Source organism: Hydra viridissima, unplaced genomic scaffold (assembly GCF_058129835.1).
Source record: "Hydra viridissima isolate aposymbiotic clone 2 unplaced genomic scaffold, HvirCarnegie_v1 scaffold_4, whole genome shotgun sequence".
NCBI lineage: Eukaryota > Metazoa > Cnidaria > Hydrozoa > Anthoathecata > Hydridae > Hydra > Hydra viridissima.
Genome location: NW_028324303.1, coordinates 7166856 through 7189387, shown reverse-complemented (window position 1 = coordinate 7189387; position 22532 = coordinate 7166856). Strand labels below are relative to the sequence as shown.

General features: G+C 31.6%; 1 protein-coding gene across 1 annotated transcript; it reads right to left on the bottom strand.

The window, feature by feature from the left end:
• Positions 1-311: 311 nt before the first annotated feature.
• LOC145182796 (prostasin-like) lies at positions 312-21106 on the bottom strand. The gene is made up of 7 exons (XM_090084619.1): positions 20935-21106; positions 20723-20860; positions 19337-19444; positions 9572-9643; positions 7984-8211; positions 7655-7905; positions 312-781 (listed from the first exon to the last, which is right to left on the bottom strand). The coding sequence occupies exons 1-7, from the start codon at positions 20990-20992 to the stop codon at positions 467-469; spliced, it is 1170 nt and encodes a 389-aa protein (XP_089940745.1). The 5' UTR covers positions 20993-21106; the 3' UTR covers positions 312-466.
• Positions 21107-22532: the final 1426 nt, after the last annotated feature.

Sequence of the window (22532 nt, the reverse complement as noted above, 5' to 3'; positions counted from 1 at the left end):
TTGTCAAATGAATGTGCCGGCACACAGAAGTATTTTACAGCCATTTGGTAGAAAATTTGGATTATGAATAAGAAATAGCTGGTCGAAATAGATTTTATCTTTAAAGTTTTCAGATTTTAAAAATAATGCTTGTGTTTATTAATTGGTTACAGTTTTAGCAAATTTGAACAACCGTTAAACCATTTAAAAATAATAAGTAACAGATTAACTGTTAACAAAATTCACGTTTTTAATTAAATGAGGACTTCTTTTCCATTTTATTGTCTTAAACGTCCAAAAGATTTTTTAATAGTTAAGCAGACACTTTAAAGTTCACTATTTGACAATTTCATTTTTATTATAATAATCACAATAATTGCCGTAGTTTAAGTTTATAACTGGACAACGAAAAAAGCTAAAATTTAATAAATTTGTTAAAATAATAAACACAAAGTATTGTTTTTGTTATATGTAGATATTCTAAACTTTAACTTTTGTTAAATGCAACAGAATCAATCCATGAACGCATAACTTTTGGATTTGCAAACACACCATAATAACCTTTTCTTGCACATCCAACGCCCCATGATATTGTTCCCCATAAGTACCACACCTCTTCATTTCGAATCAAATCGTCAATTTTGCAAACTAATGGACCACCGGAGTCTCCTTCGCAAGCATCAATTTTGCCATTTTCATATCCAGCGCAAAACATTTGGGGAGTTACTTTGAGGTTTAATTGGTCATATGCAGTAATGCATTTTTCGTGACTTACCAATGGAACTTTGGCTTGTTGTAAAATCTTCAAATATAAATTAAAATATATAAATTAAAGAATAAACAAGAAAAATCTTCAAAAAAAAAAAAAAAAAAATTTAAAATATAAAATATTTTCGCTCTCACTCACTAAAAGATTCTGAAAACATCAGATTAATTAATGAAGGAAAGTAACAAATAATTATTTTAGGTTTTTATTTAATAAAAATTTAATTATTCATTAAGAATTATGAAAGATGGCAACATCGTTGTATACTGTCTTATAAGTTTTGGGTTTTACTACTATGTGTTGGGCACAAGGCCGGATTAAGGGTCTTGGGGGCCGGGAGCCGAAAAATATTTGGGGCCCATTTCCTAAAAAAGTGTATTTTAAAATAAATGCAAAAACATAAGATTACTTTTTTATTTAAATAGAAACTTTTCTTGCTTTCATATTTGCAAAATCAATTACAACATCTTGAAAATTTGTATTTTTTAACAGTGTTCTTTCAATTGTCATTAAACTAAGAGCATTTAAACGATCGTTTAACATTGAGGAACGGAGATCATTCTTAATTATTGCCATTTTTGAAAATGCTCTCTCTGCACTACAATTAGTAATGGGAAGAGTAAGAAAAATCCGATATGCGATGTCAACATTGGGAAAAACTGATTCTAACTTATTCCTACGAATTGCTTGTAAACATTCAAGTGCTGATATATTCTTCTCATTAGACAATTTCTTCATAACTTGTTGATGAAATGTATGAAACATTTCCTCTGCCCTGGTTTCCTCGGTTTTCCAAGTGTTTAAGGGCCCGAGAAAATTTCCATTACTGAAGTCATCTATTTCTTCTGAATCACCTCTAAGAGCTAGACCTCGACTGCACAAAATTTTCAAGCATTTAACAACTCTTCTCAGAACTTCCCTATAGTAACGCTTTTCCTCCAACTGCTGTTTTAAATGAATATCAATTTTTCCTTTTAATGTAACTTTTCCAAAATAGCACTGGACTGCATCAGAATGCTGCTTGCTTTGTTCGTGTCTATGTATAGAACGCAGTCCATGTGCCCAGTCGTTGAATCCAGATCTAAAATTGTCGTCTGAATCTTGAAAAAGCAAGCAGAAGAAACAAATTATTTTTCCTGTGGATGGTGAATAGATAAGCCAGTCTCTCTTTCGAATTTCACCATTTTTCAAAGAAAAACAGATGAGAGCAGCACTTTATTTTGGTATTTGTTACTTTTTTAGATTTTTCAAAACTTTTGTCTTCAACATTTTGATCAGGAATTTCTTTTATAGAAATGCAGTAGCGCTGTGCTTCTTTCAAATCCGTCCACAATGCTGGGTCAGATTGACATATTAACAAACTGGACTAAAACAAAAAACAACGTTGCAGTTTAAGTTAACGATTAAAGATAATGATGCGTTTAATAATATTACTCATAACAAAAATAATAACAATAATGATAATAAAAACAGCAATAACAAAAGAAATAATAATAATGCTAATAACAATAATAACAATAAATTTAACTATTTATTCTTTCCTCTAAATTCCAAGGTATTCTTACATGGCCATATGACACATTTTCTTGCTGCGCTGTTGAATTGTTCATTGAAGAATTATCTGTTACGTTCTACAATTGTGAACTTTCTGCAGTTGGATTTGATTCAGTTGAAAAACATTGATTCTCCTCTAATGTTTTATCAGGAGATCGGAAAAAATTAGTCAATTTTGGGATTTTTTTTAATGTTGTTTGCTGTCTGTCACATTTTTTTTTTTTTCAGTTTGCGTTTTAAATTTCCGCTTAGATATTTTCTGTACATTATTGTCCAATTATTGCAAAAATAATTGTAATCTTAATTTATAACTCTTTAGTGGTAAAAAAAAAAAAAAAAAAAAAAAAAAGAAGTAAAAAACTAACATTTCAAAAAATATATAAAATATTTAATACATAACAATAAATATAAAAAAATAAACAACTATTAATTTAAGTGATATTATTTGTTCTCAAATAAAATAAAAAATTCAAATCAAAATGTCAATTCGCATTTCTTGATAAATAATTAAGCAGTTTAGCATTTAACTTGTATCCGTTTATTTTAATTTTTCAAGTAAGTAAAAAAAGATAAAAATTGTTCGAACTTTTTTCCAATACAGTTCGAACGTGTTCAAGTTCGAGCTTTTTTTTTAAAAGTTTAGAGTTTTTATTTTTAATTACATGAGAAATTAATGGAATTAATTTGATTAGAAATTATCAAAATTATTTCCTTAGAAATTAATAAAACTAATTTAGAATGTCAAGTCATATATAATAAAAAAAAATAATATAAACGTTGAAAATCGGGGGCCCCACTGATACCCTAATTTTTGGGGGCCGGGCGCCTAGGCTCCCAGGAACCCGGGTTAATCCGGCATTGGTTGGGCATCCTCGGAAAACTGCGTTATGAGAGCACATTAATGACTATTTTGAAAGTGGTTATACAATTATCAAAACAGTAGAGTTTTTTGGACGGGGACACTATGGTCAAATCACTGGGTGGAAGTTATACTACTCCGATGATTGTTTCCTTGGTGAATTTATTAGATTGAACGTGAAATCGTTAGCGCTAAACGCTGTAAATAAAAGATGGAACTTGTGGTATTGCCGTAGGCCGCATTATATCATTGCAATTTGACATTCGACGTTTGTAACGACTATGATTAGTATAAATAGTGAAAATAATTTTGTACAGAAAACAGAACGCGAAATATCACCGGTCTAGATGTTATACGTCGTAAGTGCAAAGTGCATTTTTATTAAAAGGTGTAAAAACTGATAAATTTCAGTAATTCATCTAGACAGACAATTTTCATTAACAACGTTTTACAATATCAGCCTTCGAAATAGTTTGAGCTGGTTCATCTTTATTACTCCATGCGCTCTTGCACTTAAGATTTTTGTAAACAACCCAACCCCTTGTCGTTTGAGAAACAAATCATATTTGTTAATGTGACTGAGCAAATTTCGTTCTGTGAAACATGTGAAACTCATGTCAAGCTTCGAAATTAAGCCAAGACGTTTCACATGTCGAATTCGTCTCACATTCGAATTCGGCAAACTTAACCTCTCAGCAATCTCACGAGTTGTTATTCGGCGGTTTATATCTACCAATGTCTATGATTTTGTCTTCATCGGCTTCAACAGGCCTTCAAGAACGCGGTGCATCTTCAACATCGAAGTCGCTGAAACAAAATTTTGCAAGGCAACTTTGGGATTGTCGTTTGGTCAATACATCTTCTCCATACATATCACATAATTTTCGCCTTACTTTAACTGCATTTTCGATAGTAAAAGTGTAAAGTATGCCGAAAATGTTCCTTTCGATTTTCTATCTTTGGACAATAAACAAAAACTATTGCAAAAAATCAAAAAAAAATTTAACAAGCAAGGCTTACTTTATCAGCTATTAAAATATGTAATTATTATGCGGCTTTAGTGAAAAAATACAATTAGGTGATCTGTTTGGAAAAAACGAAATGACTTTCCAAACAACCCAATACGTCATCGGCGATGAATTAATTTGTGCACAAAAATGCTAATTGTATTTTCAACATTGTTTCCACTGATAATTTTTTTAACTTAAAACTTTTAAAAAAAAAAATTTGATTGAGCAAGAGTTTTCAATTTTCTTTAACAATAGTGATAGTAAAAAAATTTCAAAGTTCTCAAGATAAAAAACGTCCTTAAGGTATTGTTTTAAAAACATTTATGGTAGTTTTACAAAATTATTTATATTAAAAATTCAGATGTATTTTTAATAATTTAGAGGAAGGAAAAAATTGTTAAGATCCACTCTCAAAACATTTAAGTTTATAAATGTATAAACAAGACTCAAAGAACCTTATCTAAGAAAGGTGGCTCATCAATCCAAAGTTGTAATTTTCGCCATTTTTTTGGCAATATTAAGTCATTCATTTCTAATGCTTTTGCCTTGCTTATGTGACCACTGAGCGTTACACAGTGAATCGCCTACAATAAGTTGGACAAAGCATTTTGGTGTTAAACTGATTAATTATGCTTTTATTTTCATCATTATTTTAAAATTTTTGTGAAGTTTTTACATAACAAAACTAAAATACGTAATAAAAAAAATGCATTAGTAAAAGTTTTTTTTAACTAAAAAAATGCATGAAAGATTAATAATCTATTTAACACATAACTTATGTAATATTTACCTTTACGATGAAAAATTAAAAAATATATGCTAACTCTATAAGTTAGGTAATAATAGAAAACTAGAAAATATTTAATATTCAACAATTATCAATGGATGAATCGTTGTCACATAATTCAATTATCTTCCATCCGGATGTGGTAGTATTAAAAGCAGAGCATTTAAATTCAGAACTTCTAACGGTAATTTTCCGGTTCTCTTACTTGGAACTTTTCTGTATGAATTGATGACAGGATAGGATTTAGCAAAGGCATATTAAGCAAATCTATTTGTGGAAATAGGTGATTTTTTTTTGGTTTGGAGCATGCAGAATCAATGAAAATTATTATTGCGGGCTTCTTAAAGCTCGAACTATGTGCAGCATTTTTGTGAGCAGTAGCAGGCAATGTTACCACGGATATAGATTTATATAAAGAATTTTGATTTTAGAAAAAAGTTTTTCAAACTCGATTAAATTAATCGAAGTGTCTTCGTAGAGCGCAATGCGCTCTACATAGCCATAAGCTACTCTGCGCAATATTGTACACGCATGCGCAATTATTTTATTATAACAGTGCCATTTATATTTCACAATAAAGCTGGTTGGATAGGCGGTTAGGGTTAAGGGTAAGGTTAAGGGTTAGGGAGAGGGATAGGGTTAGGGTTAACATTAACAAAATTTAGCGCATGCGTACAAAGTATTGCGCTCCGAGTAGCATATGGCTGCATAGAGCGCATTGCGCTTTAAGTAGCAACGGCCTAAATTAATATCATAGTCATAAAATAGCGTTCTTTACAAAATACTGGAATTTTTAATGAGATTAACGACCAATCCCGTAATCTCACCACTTAACTCTGGCATCATAAAGAATCTGTGAGCTGTGTTCCCATCATTTGCATTCCTTGGTTTTAGAAAAAAGTTATCCTAAATTTTCAGATTTTGGTTTATCTAGAATAAGCCTCGTGGTTTTCAATACAAGCTCCATATGTGTTTCTTGCTTGGTTTCTTCTGAATGTTGTTGTACACTAGATTTATCTTCCTCACTTCTAATTTGCCACTTTTCTATATTCAAGCGATAGCTAAAGTGTAAGAAGCACTCAAAAAACGAATTACTTGATGTCCTGCGGTCCATCGGTCCATATCTGTATTTATTCTGTCTATAAAATTGAAGGAAGTTTATTTCAACCAGTTATGGCAAAGGGCCAAATGATGCGCTAGGTGGCAATGCGAAGCGAATTTCCCATCGTCAAGTGTTATCCTGAAAGTTCGTAATACGAGATGCTTTATCATTTTCTGCTGCTGTTAAATCTGTACAGAGCAATATAAGTGTTATTGTCATTTCACCTAATGAAATTAAAACCAAATGCAATGAGCTGAATGCTGATCTTTTGTGGAGTGATGTACCGGCTGTTCCAGGTACACAAACTGTTCATTGTGTTATTCCGCAACAGAATAGCGTTAAGTGTAAGATGTACACAAATGCTATGAATGTAAAACAGCATGCTATGATTAAAACTGCAACAGAAACTATCACTCCAATTTCAACTTCTATAACACCTAGCATGGATTTTATTTCTACGCCACCGACTGTGTATGCTGTCAGTATTATTCCTAAAGCTTAAATAGTTAATAAATAAAATAGTTAATTAACTAATTGAATGAATGCTAATTGTCTAATTTGATTAAGAATGGTTAACTGTTCTGTAGCCAAGTTATTGACTTGCCTTTTGAAATATTACTGTGAGTAGACAGTAATATTAATATAATAATATACCATAAAATGCTTGTCCATAAATTGGTGATTCTGTCACGCATTTATTATATTAATATTATATGATTATTATGTATTTATAGTTTTTTGGTATTAGAAGTATTTCAGGCCAATGTAAGACAAACACATATATGATATAGAAAAACAATATGCATATTACAGTTTTTTTATTTTTATAACACAAATGTGGAAAATAAGCTCAAATCGGTGATTCCGTCACGATGGAATTCATGATAAGTTTTTTTTATAGATGACGTGCTGTCATTATAGCTATAGACTGTAAAAGTACTTGAGAATAAAAAATACTATCCTTTAGACGGCACTGTTGCACTTGCTCGTTGTAAACATCCCTGGTCTTCTCTAACTTTTAAATTATGATAAAATGTGTACAGGTTTTAAATTACAGATTCTGAGCTACAGTTTATGAGCTACAGGTCATTAAAAACAGTAATTAATTATGTGTAATGTCAATGTTTGAGCTACAAACATTGACATTACACATAATTAATTACTGTTTTTAATAAACTGTTTTGCCCTCGATGAAAATACGTATAAACATGACCGTTTGTTTTTTAATTATAAAGTAAAAAATGTTTATATCTATCAAAATTACTCATATATAGACGTTAACATAATTTGACATATTGAGATTAAGAACCGCCAATTATTATCAAAAAGAATCTTTTTTTTTAAACGGCTCCTGTGATGAGCAACCAATTACTAACCAGTATATTAACTTACGCGGCCGTGTTTAAAGGGGTCAATTGTAGTTTTAACTGCGGAGTAAAACCTGCTTGGCACGTACGTTATTTCAAATAGTATCCAATCAAGCGTATAACCTCTAATATATTGAGTTATTAGCTTTTTTGGGGGGTATAAGGGAAGAAAAAAAAAAAAGGGGGTAGGGGGTCTTTCCACTATTTCCTAGTCATATTAAAAAACATACCGCGGGTCCTTCGCCATACTCTTTCAATAACCCCCATCCAGTAATATAGCACTCTGTGCCTATTGGAAATGTAAGGTTTCCTCCAGCTAAACAAGCTGTTTGGACACGGTTGTTTAAATTTGCAGTAGAATTAAGTCTTAACAATGCTAAATCATAATTAAAGCCATTGTGTTCATACTGAGGATGAAGTAAAAGTTCTTTTATACCATAAACTTGTTCCCAACCATTGTCTGTTTTTATGTCATGCTCACCTAACAGACGTAAAAACAAGATAATTTTACTGATACTGTTAATGAAAATTCAGCTTTAAGAGAAAATATAAACTGTACCTAATTTCAGCCAATAATTATCTTTGTTTTGATCATTATAAAAACAGTGCGCGGCACTTAGCACCCATTCTTCATTTATCAAAGTACCACCACAAAGGTGTCCTGGATTAGCAGTATTATAAAGATAATCAATGTTTACTTGCCAAGGCCAATCTCCAGGCTTTGCATTTTTTCCACCAACAATTCTTGTGTGACTCACTCCTTTTGCGCCACATCCTGGTTGCAAAACTAAACAAATAAGAATAACAACTTAAACTTATTTATATTTAGTAGATGGATAACTTTGGAAAAATCTATTAGGTTATCAGGAAAGTTCCTAAGGTTTTGTGTTACTGTTTATCGTTCGTCTGTTACTGAATAAATCATTTAACTTACTTTGCATTTTAATACCACATCTTTTACAGAATTTTTCTCTCTATTATCAGATAGAGCAAAAAATTCTGTATAAGATGTGTTATCCAAAAACTCTATTTAGTTTTTTTATTTATTGAAGGAGCAATTTTGAACAATATTTTATTTCAACTTAAAACCGGGGCAATCCACGGCTGAAACAGTTCGACAAATTAACCAGCTGTAAGATCCTTGTATTGTTGGAGAAAACAGCTTGCAAAAATGGTTCAAGAAATTTTGTTCCGAAGATTTCAAGTTCAAAAAATATCTTTCTGAAGATTGAAGAAGCACCCCGTAGAGGCTGACCTAAAGTAATCCAGGAGAACTATATAAAAACTCTGGTGGAAGCTGATCCATTCCAAACAAATCGTGGGATTGTGAAAGAACTGCATATCAGTAAAATTTCTATTGCAGATGGTTTAAAACGCTTTGGAAAAGTGAAAAAGCTCGAAAGTGAGTGCCCCAACGATTTGAAAGGTTGACGGAAATGTCACGCTTGGAGGTTTGTTCTTCTTTTACTTTTGCGCAATTAAAACAACCCATTTTTGGATCGAGTTGTCACTTGTGACAAAAGTTGATTTTCTACGACAGCCAAAAACGTTTTAGGCAGTGGTTGAACGTGGACGAGCCCCCAAGACTCTTTCCGAAGCGAAATACTACCAAAAAGGCTATGGCTACAATATGGTGGTCAGCGTCTAGTGTGATCCACTGATACTTTTTAGAATCAGGTAAAATCATCTCAGCAGAGTTCTACTGTGAGGAAACTGACAAAATGTACCAATATTGCGTCAGTAACAGCTGGTACTAGTTAACAGACGTGATCCTATTGTCCCGAACGACAACGCCCGGTCGCATGTTTAGCAAATCACAGTCTGAAAATTGAGCGACTTCCAAGTTGAAGTCCTGCTTCACCAACCATACTTTCCAGACATTGCACCAACCGACTACCACCTTTTCAAGCACTTTTATAACTTTTTTAAGGTAAAAACAATCTTTGTGGACTTTGTCGAACCCTTAGCATCAATCTTTTTCACTGACGGAATAAATCGACTTATAAGGCGTTGGGAAAAGTGCACTAATTTCATCCGGTAATTAAAAAAATTAGTTATGATTGTTTAAAACTTACCAATTAAAGCCCTGAGAACTTTCCTGACAACCAAATATTTTTAAATTTTTGTTAAAGTATAGTGAAACTAACCTCTTCCTCCAGAGCCTGTAAAATGTGGGCTGCTGTCGTGTGTGGTTTTTGGTATGGCTGTGGTTGCAAAATCTATAACAAAGGATTTTAAGAATTTATAAGAATTTTTCTAATTAATTAATAATTAACGTATACAAAAAAAAGTTCAACAAACCAGACCACAGTGGGTCGGGATATTTCAAAAACCCCTAAACTTAAGGTAATTTTTAATAAATCCATATAATAACTTTTTATCCGTAAGGGTATCGTTTATTAAAAAAATGCATAGTTATTTGTAGCAAAAATCTTTTTAAGTAAGTAAAAAATTGTAGAAATTTTATTATGTTTCAGGTTAATGTTGAATTTACACCAATAAATACTTTTCATTTCGAAATGTGCAATTTCCTGCTATTTTGGGGTATAATTTAATAAAAGTAATTTCTTACTTAAAATTTAAGAGATTCAGGAACAACTGATTTTTACGTCCGTTAATTTCATAATGAACTGTTTTTGAATACTCTTCATGGTGAATAGGAACATGCTCTAAAACAGGGGTGGGGAACCTGCGGCCCCGGGGCCGCATGCGGCCCTCAGACACTCTTTGTGCGGCCCCGAAACGTAAAAATAAGAACTTAAATTTTTTAAAAAATATTTTAGAGAATAAAGTGAAATTTAAAAAATTACTTTATTTTTACATTTTAGTTATAGTAAAGTGTATGAATGCTAATGTTAATTAAGGGAAAAAATTGTTTAACTTGACAAAGCTGGTACAGTTGTTATTGATTGACAGAAATAACAACAAAACAAAAGAAAATGAATAAATAAAAACACCGAACGGATTTTTTTTTGTGACAGAAATCAATTGACTGTAAGTTTTAGTATTATAATGCATATCATGGTTTTCTATTTATGTCTAATTTTTCAACTTGTGTCGAAATGTCAGTTCTCCCTAAAAAAGCAAGAACATTGCAAGAGGAAAATCGGTCTTTTAATGAAAAATGGGAGGAAGATTACTTCATGATTCCAACCAAGGATAAAATGCTTTGCTTGTTGTGTGACCTCACAATTGCTACTTTGAAGAATGCTACTGCAAAGAGACATTATGAAAACATTCATAAGGATCATAAGTATGCAAAATTAGAGGAGAAGCTCGAAAAAATGCATTAGCAAAACTGAAGTCTCAAAAGAGCAAACAACAGCAGACATTTTCAATTGTTCAAGAATATGGAAATAGAGCAACTGAAGCAACATATAAAATTGCTCTCATTCTTGGCAAAAGAGGAAAACCATATAGTGATACTGAAACCTTGAAGGCTTGCCTCATTGAAGCAGTGTCATGTATGGATCCAGATAAAGTGGATAAGTATAAGCAGCTTCCGCTTTCTCGGCGAACAGTTACGGACCGTCAACATGAGCTTGCTACAAATAGTTCTGAGCAATTAATCTCAATATGTCAAATGGAGGACGCATATTATTTAATTGCTTTAGATGAGTCCACTGATGTGAATGATTCTGCCCAACTTCTGTTATTTATTCGGGTTATAACTGCAGACTTCAAAAGTTATGAAGAGTTTGCTTTAGCAACACTAAAAGGAAAAACACGAGGCTGTGATATATTTGCTGCTTTCAAAGAAAAAATTTGTCAGGCTCAACTTCAGTTGAAAAATCTAGTCAGCATTTGTTCTGATGGAGCTCCTTCTATGCGTGGAAAAAATGAAGGGTTCATTGCTTTCCTGAAAAAAGAATTGCCTGATCCAGATTGTCTGATTACATTTCATTGTATTCTCCATCAGCAAAGTCTTTGTGCAAAAGCTGCTACTTTGGATGACACATTAAAAAAAGTTATAGGGATTGTAAATTATATACGGGCAAATTCTTCACGCCATCGACAGTTTCGAAACCTTCTGCAATCTGATGAAGAAACATATTCTGTGGATCTTCCTTACTATTCCAAAGTTCGTTGGCTGTCACAAGGGTTAGTTCTGCAAAAATTGCTTGAGCTTCGAAAACAAATTGAGGAGTTTTTTACAAGTCAAAAGGAGATCTGTGAGCTTTCTAATCCAGAATTTTGTAGAGATGCTGCATTCCTCTGCGTTCTGATGGCAAAGCATAACATGCTGAATAGTTCATTGCAAGGTAAAACTAAATCAATCTATGAAATGTGGCAGCAGATTCAGGCATTCAAGAAAAAACTTGTTTTTCTCAAAGATGCTATTTCTAAGTCAAATTTATCAACAGAACATTTCCCAGAGCTCACAAAAATTACTCTTGAACAAAAAAATGAGAAAAGGTTGGAAAATAATGATATATCAAGATATGAAACAGTCCTGGATTCTTTGAATGCAGAATTTAATGACAGGTTTAAAGACTTTGAAGAACATAATGAAACACTGAAATTAGCTTTTCAGCCTAATCTTGTTGAAATTTCAACAGCTCCAGAATATTTACAGATGGAATTGATTGAGCTTTCTGAGGACAGTATCCTAAAATCTCTCTTTGACAACAAGAAGGATCCATTGGAAATTTGGAAAACTGCAGTTGAGTATCCAAAACTCCGTCAAATTGCCAGGCGTCTTCTGAGCTGCTTTGGTACAACCTACTGCTGTGAATCTACGTTTTCACACATGACATTTATCAAGTCTTGTTTAAGGTCACAGTTGACCGATGAGCATCTGGAAGATCAACTGAAGCTTAAAACTACGAAGATAGAGCCAAATATTCAAGTTCTGGTTCAAAAGAAACAGAATCAGAAAAGCCATTGATAACTTTTGTGATACATGATACATTAAAAAATATTGTGATACATGCGTTAAGAAATATTGTGATAAAAGATGCTTTAAGAAATATAACATTAGTACGAGTACTATTCACCAAATTTGCATATTTATTAGTGCGGCCCCCAAACAATTTTTTTAAGGGTTATGCGGCCCCCAAGCTCAGAAAGGTTCCCCACCCCTGCTCTAAAACCTTACAACATCCCCACAAATATTTTTTTTTGATTATCATCAGAAAACATTTCCTCATTCAAAATATGTAAACGATGACTTTTTTTAGTGGGAACTTGGGGAGAAATCACATATTTTAGGGGAATGCCCAGGAATTTTGTTGTTCAAGATAGGTAACTAAGAGGCATGGGGCATACTCAAATTTCTACTATGTTGATACTGGTGTCGAATGTGAATGGCTTGCAAAAAATTAGGGTAGTTGGAGCTAAACCAACCCCGACCCCTAACTGCCCCCTTCGTTGAGCTACGTCTCATTAATTGTAAAAAATTTTCTTTTGTTCTATCATAAACTAGATCGAAATTTATCAACAGATTTCAAATTTCATCAAAAAATCTCTTTTCGTTTAAGCTTTATAAACATGCAAAGCTTAAAATTACCTCCAATTACCCCCTGAAATAACTTTAAATAGTCTTAATTTTTAAACGAAAATTTTTTTTGATGCAATTTGAAATCTGTCGATGAATTTTGATCTAGTTTAATATAAAATAAGCAAAAAATTTAAAAGGGTTTTTAGGAACCATACCCTAGGGGAAATTCGGGGGATCGTTTCTAACACCACAAAATCATGCCCATGCCCCTGTATTTAGATTTTCAGAAATGTTTGTGATAGACTTATCAATTTTTCTTTTAAAGTGTTTAAAAATGTTTGTTTAACATTAAAATTTACAGGTGGATATGTAATTTTCATTGTTTTCTCTTTGCATTTTTATTGAAATCAAAACAAAGCAAAGCAACCTTTAATTATTAACAATTAGTAAAGGCAAGCAGTTGCTAATTGTTAATAGTTGTATAACAACTTCTTACACGCGTTGATATAGGAACTGAAAGCATGTTTGTGGTTATTATATTGACATTTTGATTGATATCGGAGTTTTATCATGCCAATATTATCAATCCATATCAGAAGTTTTTATTTGAAACATTTATTTAAAATGCCTAAACATGCAAAAAATTCATGGTGATTTTGTTAAAAAGTTTTGCATTTGCTGCTTCAGGAAAGACAAGGATTTAAGATCAATAAATAATGCTGAAACAACTTATTTAAATCTAAATAAAAAGAAAAATGACTACTCAAACCTCATCAAAACTATACTCTGGAAAAAAAAAAAAGCTATGTTCTGGAAAAGGTTAGTCAGCGAATAACCCTGACCTTCCTACCATGAAGAAAATGTGAATGTTTTATTTGTGAAAATGGGCGCAAATCAAAAATGGAAAAAATATTGACCCCTATGGTTTAATGTGTGTCAGGAAAACTTTTTTATCAAGGCGCTGAAGTTGTTTCAAATAAACCTGCAGAAAGACCAATTTGTCAAGATTGCTATGCCCAAATGGGACAAGGAATTCCACATTCCTGTACGAAATTAGAAAAACAAAAGAATTTGACTGCTATTGTAAAATCAACATCCCCAACAACGCAAGGAAAAGTTCTGTCCGGTTCTATCAAAGCACAAATGACTCAGGGAACGCCTTAGCTTTGAAAATTTTTGGTTCAAAGCAACTCAAAGTCTCTTTTGGAAAGACTGAGGTTAAAAAACCTTTCTTTTCTTTAGAAAAATTGAACGAACTTCAATTAAAACTACATACCAGGTAAGTTTTTGTTGTTTAAAAATACTTTTAAAAATAATTTTGTTATGAGTTTAAAGGCAATTTTTGTAATAACTTCATTATGATTTCTAAGTAAACTATTACCAAAAAAATATTTTTCGATAACTAGATTGCAATCTATATTATTCATTTTGATTTTTTATGGATGTATAATTGGTACTTCATCACAGGAGTCAAGGAACAAATGATGTTGGTATCAAATTAGGTGTAAATGGAGGGCAAAGGTTCCTTGTCAATAAGCCAAAAGTTACATTGTCAATAACCCAAAAACCAGAGTTAAAAAATGATAAAATTCCAGAGAAACTGAGCAAGAATGACAGATATGCGTGCAAAGATTTTAAAGACTCAAGTGTCCACAAAACTGTTATATTGACCATTTTGCCTTCATTCAACAAAAAATATCATAATTCGCGGTTAATTCTGGATAAGTTAAACATCTCATCCTTAGATTACACAGTATCTGAAGATCTAAAGGTTTTGCTTCAAATGGTTGGAAAACAAGCTGCAACTTCAAAGCACCCTTGTCCGTATTGCAAGACGTCAGCTCTTTACTTTCAAAAATCTGATTATCATACTCTAAAATCTTTGTGTAGGTTGTACGACCAATTGATGACTGGTGGTGCAAATTTTTGCAAGCAGGTGGCCCTAACCTTGGATTATCGGACCTCTCGCTCTAATGATGCCTATCAAGCGACAACCTTGCACTACATCAGTGATAAGTTCAAGTTAAAAAGGTGGGTTCTGAGTGTCAGTCCCTTTCAGATACGCCATACTGGCAAAAACATAGCAGATTACCTCGATAAACTAATCGAGTGTAACGAAGCCTTAAACTCAGTCCAGCGTTGCTGTAATTGACCAGGCATACAACATGAAAACTGCACTCTCCTTTTCCCTATAAGTGGAATCACTAAACGAAGGTTCAATCCAACGTGCAGATCTTAAATTGAACACGATCCTCACAACTCCATTGATGTCTCGAAGTCTGCTATTGATGCCGGGACGAAAGTGACAATCAGGATGCATCACTCTCCTCTTGCACAGCAGCAGCTTCTTGCAGAGCGTGAAGCTAACCATTATGATTTAGTTAGGACTTAGAAAATGATTTAAAGTAGTTACGAAACAAATTGAAATAGTTTAATTATTTTAACAAGAAAATGACAATACGAAATCGATTGAAATAAGTACTTTTCTTTAAGGCAAATACATGGTTATCCCTGCCCCGGTTGCTACCCGTTGGAACAGTCATTAGATGATGATCTCTGGACTCGCACAGCTGCGGAAACCACTGGAGCAATTGAAACAAAACACTCCTGGATGGGAGATTGTGCCAACTGCTGATGAGTTCAACTTTCTGAAAAAAATACTCATGATCCTGTCATGTATCAGGAAGACGTCAGAGAGTCTTTCAACGGACAAAAAAAGTTTGCATTCACAAAATACTACTCTAAATCAGCTACCTTAGGAGGAAGATTGAGCATGGTCTGATGGTGCAATGGTGCAATTCTCTCAAAGAGGAACTTGACAAGAGATTCCCTAAGGGAGGCATCAAAACAGAAGCGTATGCCATTGGAAACTTATTTGAACCCCTGTTTAGAGTTTATTTCTAAAAAAGGCAAGCTTCCAAAAACAATATGAGGACGAGGAGTTGATCATCAGCAATGAAAGGGATGCACTAGTGAAAAAGATCATTAAAGAACACACTTCAGCGAAAGCTTACCATGATCACCTTGACAACAAGCACAGCAATGCTGAGCTACAAAACCAAAAAAAGTATATTGATGAAATCTTAAGAATGCACTTGGATGAGATAGCTTTCCCAACTGGACCTGAAAATGAGGATCAGTATCCTCCATTGGAAAGAGAATTCAAAAGATACTTTGTCTTCCCAAATGTAGACCTTGACGTTAGTTTTAGTTTGAAATAAAATTTCGTCAGTAGCTGTTGATAATAATATACTCGTTCAAGCTTAAAAATTAATTATTGACGGAAACTTTTTGATAACATGTGCCTGAGCTCGTTTTTAAAATTTATTTTAAAGTTGTGTAACATTTTTCTTAAGTTTGACCCTCTGGACAGGTGGAGATTAAATGAGAAACATCTACCGTTGCTTGCTAGTCTGGCACGTGCATCTTGTGTACTCCACCCACATTATCAAGTTCCGAGAGGGTTTTTTCACAAACTGGAATAATAATCACTCAAAAAAAAACAAAATTGAAGCCTGACACAGCCCAGAGGCTGGCCTTGGTTCAGCTGAAGATCCAGAGGCTTTTGCCTTTGGTATCTCAAGTTCCAATTGATGGCTCGGAAAAAGAAAATACTGAGGTCTCGGATTTGGAGGAAGAGACAGATGATGAAGAATAGTGTAAAGTTTTTTAGATTTAGTTTTTAGATTGAGTTTATAATTATAAACATTTTAATGGCAATTTCAATAAAAGTGAAACTGTGCTATGTATGTGTATAACATTCTTTAATAGTACTTTAGTAACGAATGGGTCTCTAAAAAAAGTTTGAAAGTAGTTATCGTAAAAATTTTCAGCTTCGAAATTTTATGACAATTTAACGGGAAAGGATCGTAATAAGTTAAATGAAGCTTAGCGATCCCATCATAGACAAAAAATCATAGAACCCGGATGAATTTGTAACTAACTAAAAAAATCGTAAGTCGACTAACTTTAATTATACTAAAAACGTAGTCGAGTAATTTTAGTTAGACTAAATTCTTAGTCGGCTAAGAATTTAGTCTAACTAAAATTACTCGACTACGTTTTTAGTATAACTAAAGTTAGTCGATTGACATTTTAGCATAACTAATATTAGTCAACTAACTTTGTTGCCTAACTGAATTTAGTCGACTAACTTTTTAGTGTAACTAAGTTTAGTCGACTAAATTTTTAATTTGCAAAAAGTATATTGTTACTGTTTCCCAAAAAATACTTTTTTAAAATCTTGTTATGCGTTAGTTGTGAAGTGGCTTGGGCGCCATGTTTTTAATTACAAATGGTGTAAGTTACAATTTTTATCTACAGGACATCTATTTTAAGGTTCGATTCTCAGAGTTTTTCAGATACTTGGAGAAAGATTTGCGACATATACATTTGAAATTTTGTAATAAAACTTATCTAATTAGTCCCCCGTTATTATTAAGTACTTGTTTTAAACTTCAATGAAAAGCGGTTCAGATCTAGATTTTTCAATTTCTAATTTAAGTGAATTTTAAATTATAAAACACATGTGAAATCAATTGTTAAAAAAAAAAAAATGGGACCATGTTTTTGAAAGGTGTGTTATGTGATGACTTTTTGAGGTAATAATACTTAATTTATTTCATTCTACACTCATAAAGACGCATATATTTACAGTGACAAAAATAAGATTGAAACAGTTAGGCAATTGATGCTTTTTATTATTTCTATATTGTATAATTGAATATATATCTTGTTCAACTCTCAATTTTTTTTTTTTTTTTTTAAATTATTATTAAAATGCTAATAAATAATCATGTTTTCGGTATAAAATATCAGCTGTTTTTGACGGAGTTGTTCTGTTAACAAACCAATTTTTATTTAATCAATAAATGAAAATTTGGGGCAATACTAGGTAAAAACAAAACATTTTTATTACCTAATTGTCACAAGTTATATAACGTATTTTAAATTTCTTAAAAACAATAAATTTCGATGAATGTCTTTAAATTGATTTATTTGTCATAATTCATATTATGTTCATATAATTTCGTAGTAAAGGTTATTCAGTTTTTTTTAGCACTTAATCTTGTTTTAGTCAACTTATTATAGTTAGACTAAATTCTTTATCGACTAATTATAGTTAGACTAAAACTAACCTTATCTCCCACCCCTACTGGAAACGAGTTATGCTGCATCTCCTAATGCCAGAGCATACACTATTGTTCTGTTAATTGAGCGGTTCCTCTATGGTAAAAATTTTTCTAACAACGCGCCAATGCCCGGATTTCGGACGATCGATTGTTCCACCAGCGTCCTTGAATAACTTTACAGAAGATACACAAAACTATGAGTGACTTCGAGTGGTTGCATTGTCAAAAAAATATTGCCTTTTTCCATACCACATTTTTTAATATCAATTATAAAAGCACGATTTTAGTGCGAGCCTCATTCCAAGGTTGTCAAATTTGTGCCTAAGACTTTTTACGCGGAGAATACATAAATCACAAATGTCACATGCAAATAGCTGCCAAGACGAAGTGAATGCGTTCCATGGTTCACTCACCGTGAATACGTACGTGTACCAAAAATTTTGAGATAGCTTGGTACAGAAATGAACAAAGAACAAGTTGTAAAGTTGCACATAATCCTAATTTGCATACTGAGTGGGTTTGAAATTAATATCAGCAAGTTTTGCTTACTTTGTCTGGAAACTGCTAAGCTATTTATTCTATATTTGCTTGAATCATTGGTATTACATGCCTCAGAGTCTTCACAAAATCTTAATTCATAAGCCAAAATTAATAGAAAGTCCGGTCCAATAAGTCTTTTTAGTGAAGAAGCTCAAGAAGTTTGGAGATAATTTAAATTTTACAGGAAACATCATTCGCGTAAAATTTCAAAAATGAAGACAAATGAAGATGTTATGAAAAGAACTTATAGGTACATTTGATCCAATTACTTCATCCTTGAGATGCGTTTTATCAACACACACACACAAAAAATCTCCTCCTGTTGTTGTTGAACCTTTTATTTGTAAAAACGAAGATAAAAGCGTTTCTCATTTTTTTAATGTAATTTTTTAAAATTTTACTTTTAGCATAGAATTTAAGGTTTCAGTGATGTTTATGAAAGATATGAGCTTAATATAACTTTTTAATGTTTTGTATTCTTAAGTTATTAAAATTGTAATAATAAAAACCAATAAAATAATTAATCCACCGTGCACCATGCAATGGCGCATCAGTGGCAGAGAGGATGGATGTGTGGAAAGGGAGAAAAAAAAGCTTAAAAGTTTTTAATATGGCTTTATAAAAAAAACTTAGATAATCATTCTGTTTTACACTTTACTAATTTCCTAATTTTCTCTTTCCCCAAGATTAATTACAAGCATTATGATTTACTGAAGTGTGCGGCTCTGTATTGATAATAGTTTAGGTGTAAACTATAAAGCACCATTCAGATAACTTAACAGATATAAATTAGTACTTACGACAGTAATTGCAAGTTTTTTGGCATTCAGTGATTAAATAGTCTTTATAATCAGGGTCGTTACAAAAAGGTTGGTACGATGAGCAATAGCTACCTTGGTCAGAGCAATCTAAAATCATATTATTAGCAATTAGATTTACTTTGGTTTCAGACTTACTAAAAATATAATCATCAAAAATCGAAAGTTTTTTTTTAAGTATTTTATATAAATTACAGACTACAAACTATTTAGAAAATCTTCGATCAATTTCATTTGCTTGACTTTTTCTTTTCTTTTTATAATTAACAAATTATTTTTATTACCAAATACTTTTATCAAACAAATAATCCTTCACGGGAAAAACAAAAAACAAAAAACAAAAAACAAATCAGTAATATTACATTTTACGGGTTATTCTTATTAAACACTAAATCAGATTTCGTATTTTAATTCTGACAAATGTATTTTAAATCTAATTTAACTGATTCCGTAGCAAGACAATGCTTTCAGTAGAAAGAATAGAAGCGATAGTCGATTAAATAAATAATTAAACACATTTGTCCTCAAAAATTATATAAACATTCATTTAAAACACAGCACGCGGGCTTATTGTTACGCATGATGAAACACACTCGGAATATTTATTGTATTTTTAAAATGTTAGATTTTCTTTATTTCTCATTTAAGGTTGATAATTATTAGTTCTTATGTAGAGAATTTGAATTTGGCACAGAGTTGGCGAGGACGTTTTTAGTAATCTGCCTATATATAGTCAAAAAAAAAAAAAAAAAAAAAAAAAAAAACTACTAAGGTTAAAAATAAATTTTGAAAAAAAAAGAGTGATCTTTAATTTTTGGCCACCGCTGTATTATCATTTGTCTCTAGTCTGTTACCAAAACTACAACAAATAAAGTTATCACAAATGCTCCCTTAAAATTTAATATTTACATACTTTCTCTTTATATTTTCAAATATCTCACCAGGGTTTGAAATAACATTTAAATCAACCTAAATAATTTAGACTAAATTACAATTAAACTGTTGATTAAGAAAAATATGTACCAACATGTAAATTTGTTAAAAAATTTCATCAAGTTGCTGATCTACATTTTTCATATCTGTTTTGTGTTTTGTATTTTAGTTTTTTTTATATTCACTCTGCTTTTCTAACTTCTGCTTTGAGTTTTGCTTTTCTTCTTCTTTTTTTTGATATACTTTTTTTTTTGAAATACTTAAACTTAAAATTTTTAGTTCTATTTTTCAGCTCGTAATTAAAAGTTATGCACATATACCAGTATAAATATTAGATAAATTACTTTTTGTATCAAAAAATGTTAAGTAAAAGGCATTATTATGTTCTCTAAAAATGAAATAATTTAGCTTCATTTAGATTTAAAAAAAAATTACCAAGCAAGAGGGATTTTGTGCATAAATTGCAAGTTTTCTGGCACCTTTTCACTAAATAATTTTGATAAGCACTTTTTTTACAAAAACCCATTTTTTCCCATTTTATGCATAAATATTCTTTCTCCTTGTTGACGCATTCTAAAAATAAAATTAGAGGAGTTGAGAATTTTATTATAATAGAACTTTATCAACTTTTTAAACATGGTTTTTACCTTCTGAAGAGATTTTACACACCCAAAATATAAGTAAAAAAGCAAAAATTGTTAGCATCTTTCAATTGCAGATCTTGAGAAGGATTTACAACCTTTTAATATCTAAAGAACTGCAAAAGCTTATAAACAATTAAAAACAAAGTTACTGTAAAAGCTAACAAAGCCAAGTTTTAGTTTTACACAGTAAACAACGTTTGAACAGTTCTTTTACGACGATGCTAGGTTACACAATAAATTAAGCGAGAGCAATGTTTGAAAACTTTACTATGCGTTTATACTATTGTAGTTTTGTTTTGATTTTAAACTATTTGTTAAATTTTATCTTTTTCATTATTTAATCGTTAATGGAGAGCAAAGAAATAAACGCTTTGAAAGAAAAAAATGTCAAGTGCAATGGCACATTCATGCAGCCAACTTATCAACTTTTTAAAAGTGACGTTCTAACTTTAGAGAAACTCTGATGTAAAAAGAGTTTTTGATGGGTTGGAAGTATTATAACTTCATAACTTGATTCTTCAATGAAATGATATTTGTTATGCTTTGGTCAACTAACCATTTCTAAATTTACACACTGAATAAAAATAACTCATACAACGGTAAAAGGATAAATTATCATTTAATTGTTCCCGTTAGTAACCGTTTTAACCCAAAAAATCGTGGATCAAACATCGGAGCTTAATTACCGATTCTCTAGGAACTTATTAATTTTTACAGAGTTAATAAGGAAAAAGAAACTTGAAATATAATGGCATCGAAGTATCGAAGCAGACTCTGAGTTGATTCTAACATTGTTTTTGAATCTCGTATTCACATTAAGGGTCTGCGTCTCGGAATCGTTTTCTCGAAATGAACCGGGAAAAACGTAACGAGATGAGAAATGTCCCGGAAAAAAAATAACGAGACAAGGGAAAAAACTGTCCCGGAATAAAGTTATAAATCGGGACAATAATTTTCTCTCAGAATTTAAAAATTGTTACCCGGATATTATCGTCTTGTACCGTCTTGTCTCGAATAAGAAAATAACGAGACACAGATGCTTACTTCACATTTTTTTAAATTACGAGAATTCTCACCGTTACGGTCAGCTTTTCTGTAATTCAGACAAAATAAAAGTAATGCTACTATCAAGAGTTTTAACAACAGTACAAATTGGACCAAAGCAATCAATAACAGCTTTTGCATTGTTGCAGTGATTAAACATGTAGTGTAAATAATATGATGAATCGTCGACCCAGATAAAATGGCAAATTTAATAGAAATATTTTTTTTTAATTTCAAACTAGAATTTATTTTGTAACTCCTAGGCTTCTATATATGCTTTACTTTCTTTCAATTCAGCATGCAGAAATTGAAAAGTTCATTAAGTTTTTCCACAAATTACAAATCATCAATAAAAAATTTAAGTAATTTTTTAAATTTCAACTAGCTTACTCTCTTGAAATTTATTTAAGTTTATTGTTCTTATTCCTGTTGTATACAATTTTAGCTACAGTAGAACAAATTTCAATTTGTTAAATTAAAGTCTAGTCAAGAGTCTCTTAAAACTTTGTGACAAAAAAAACTTTGTGAAAAATAATTGACAAAGTTCTAGAACTTTT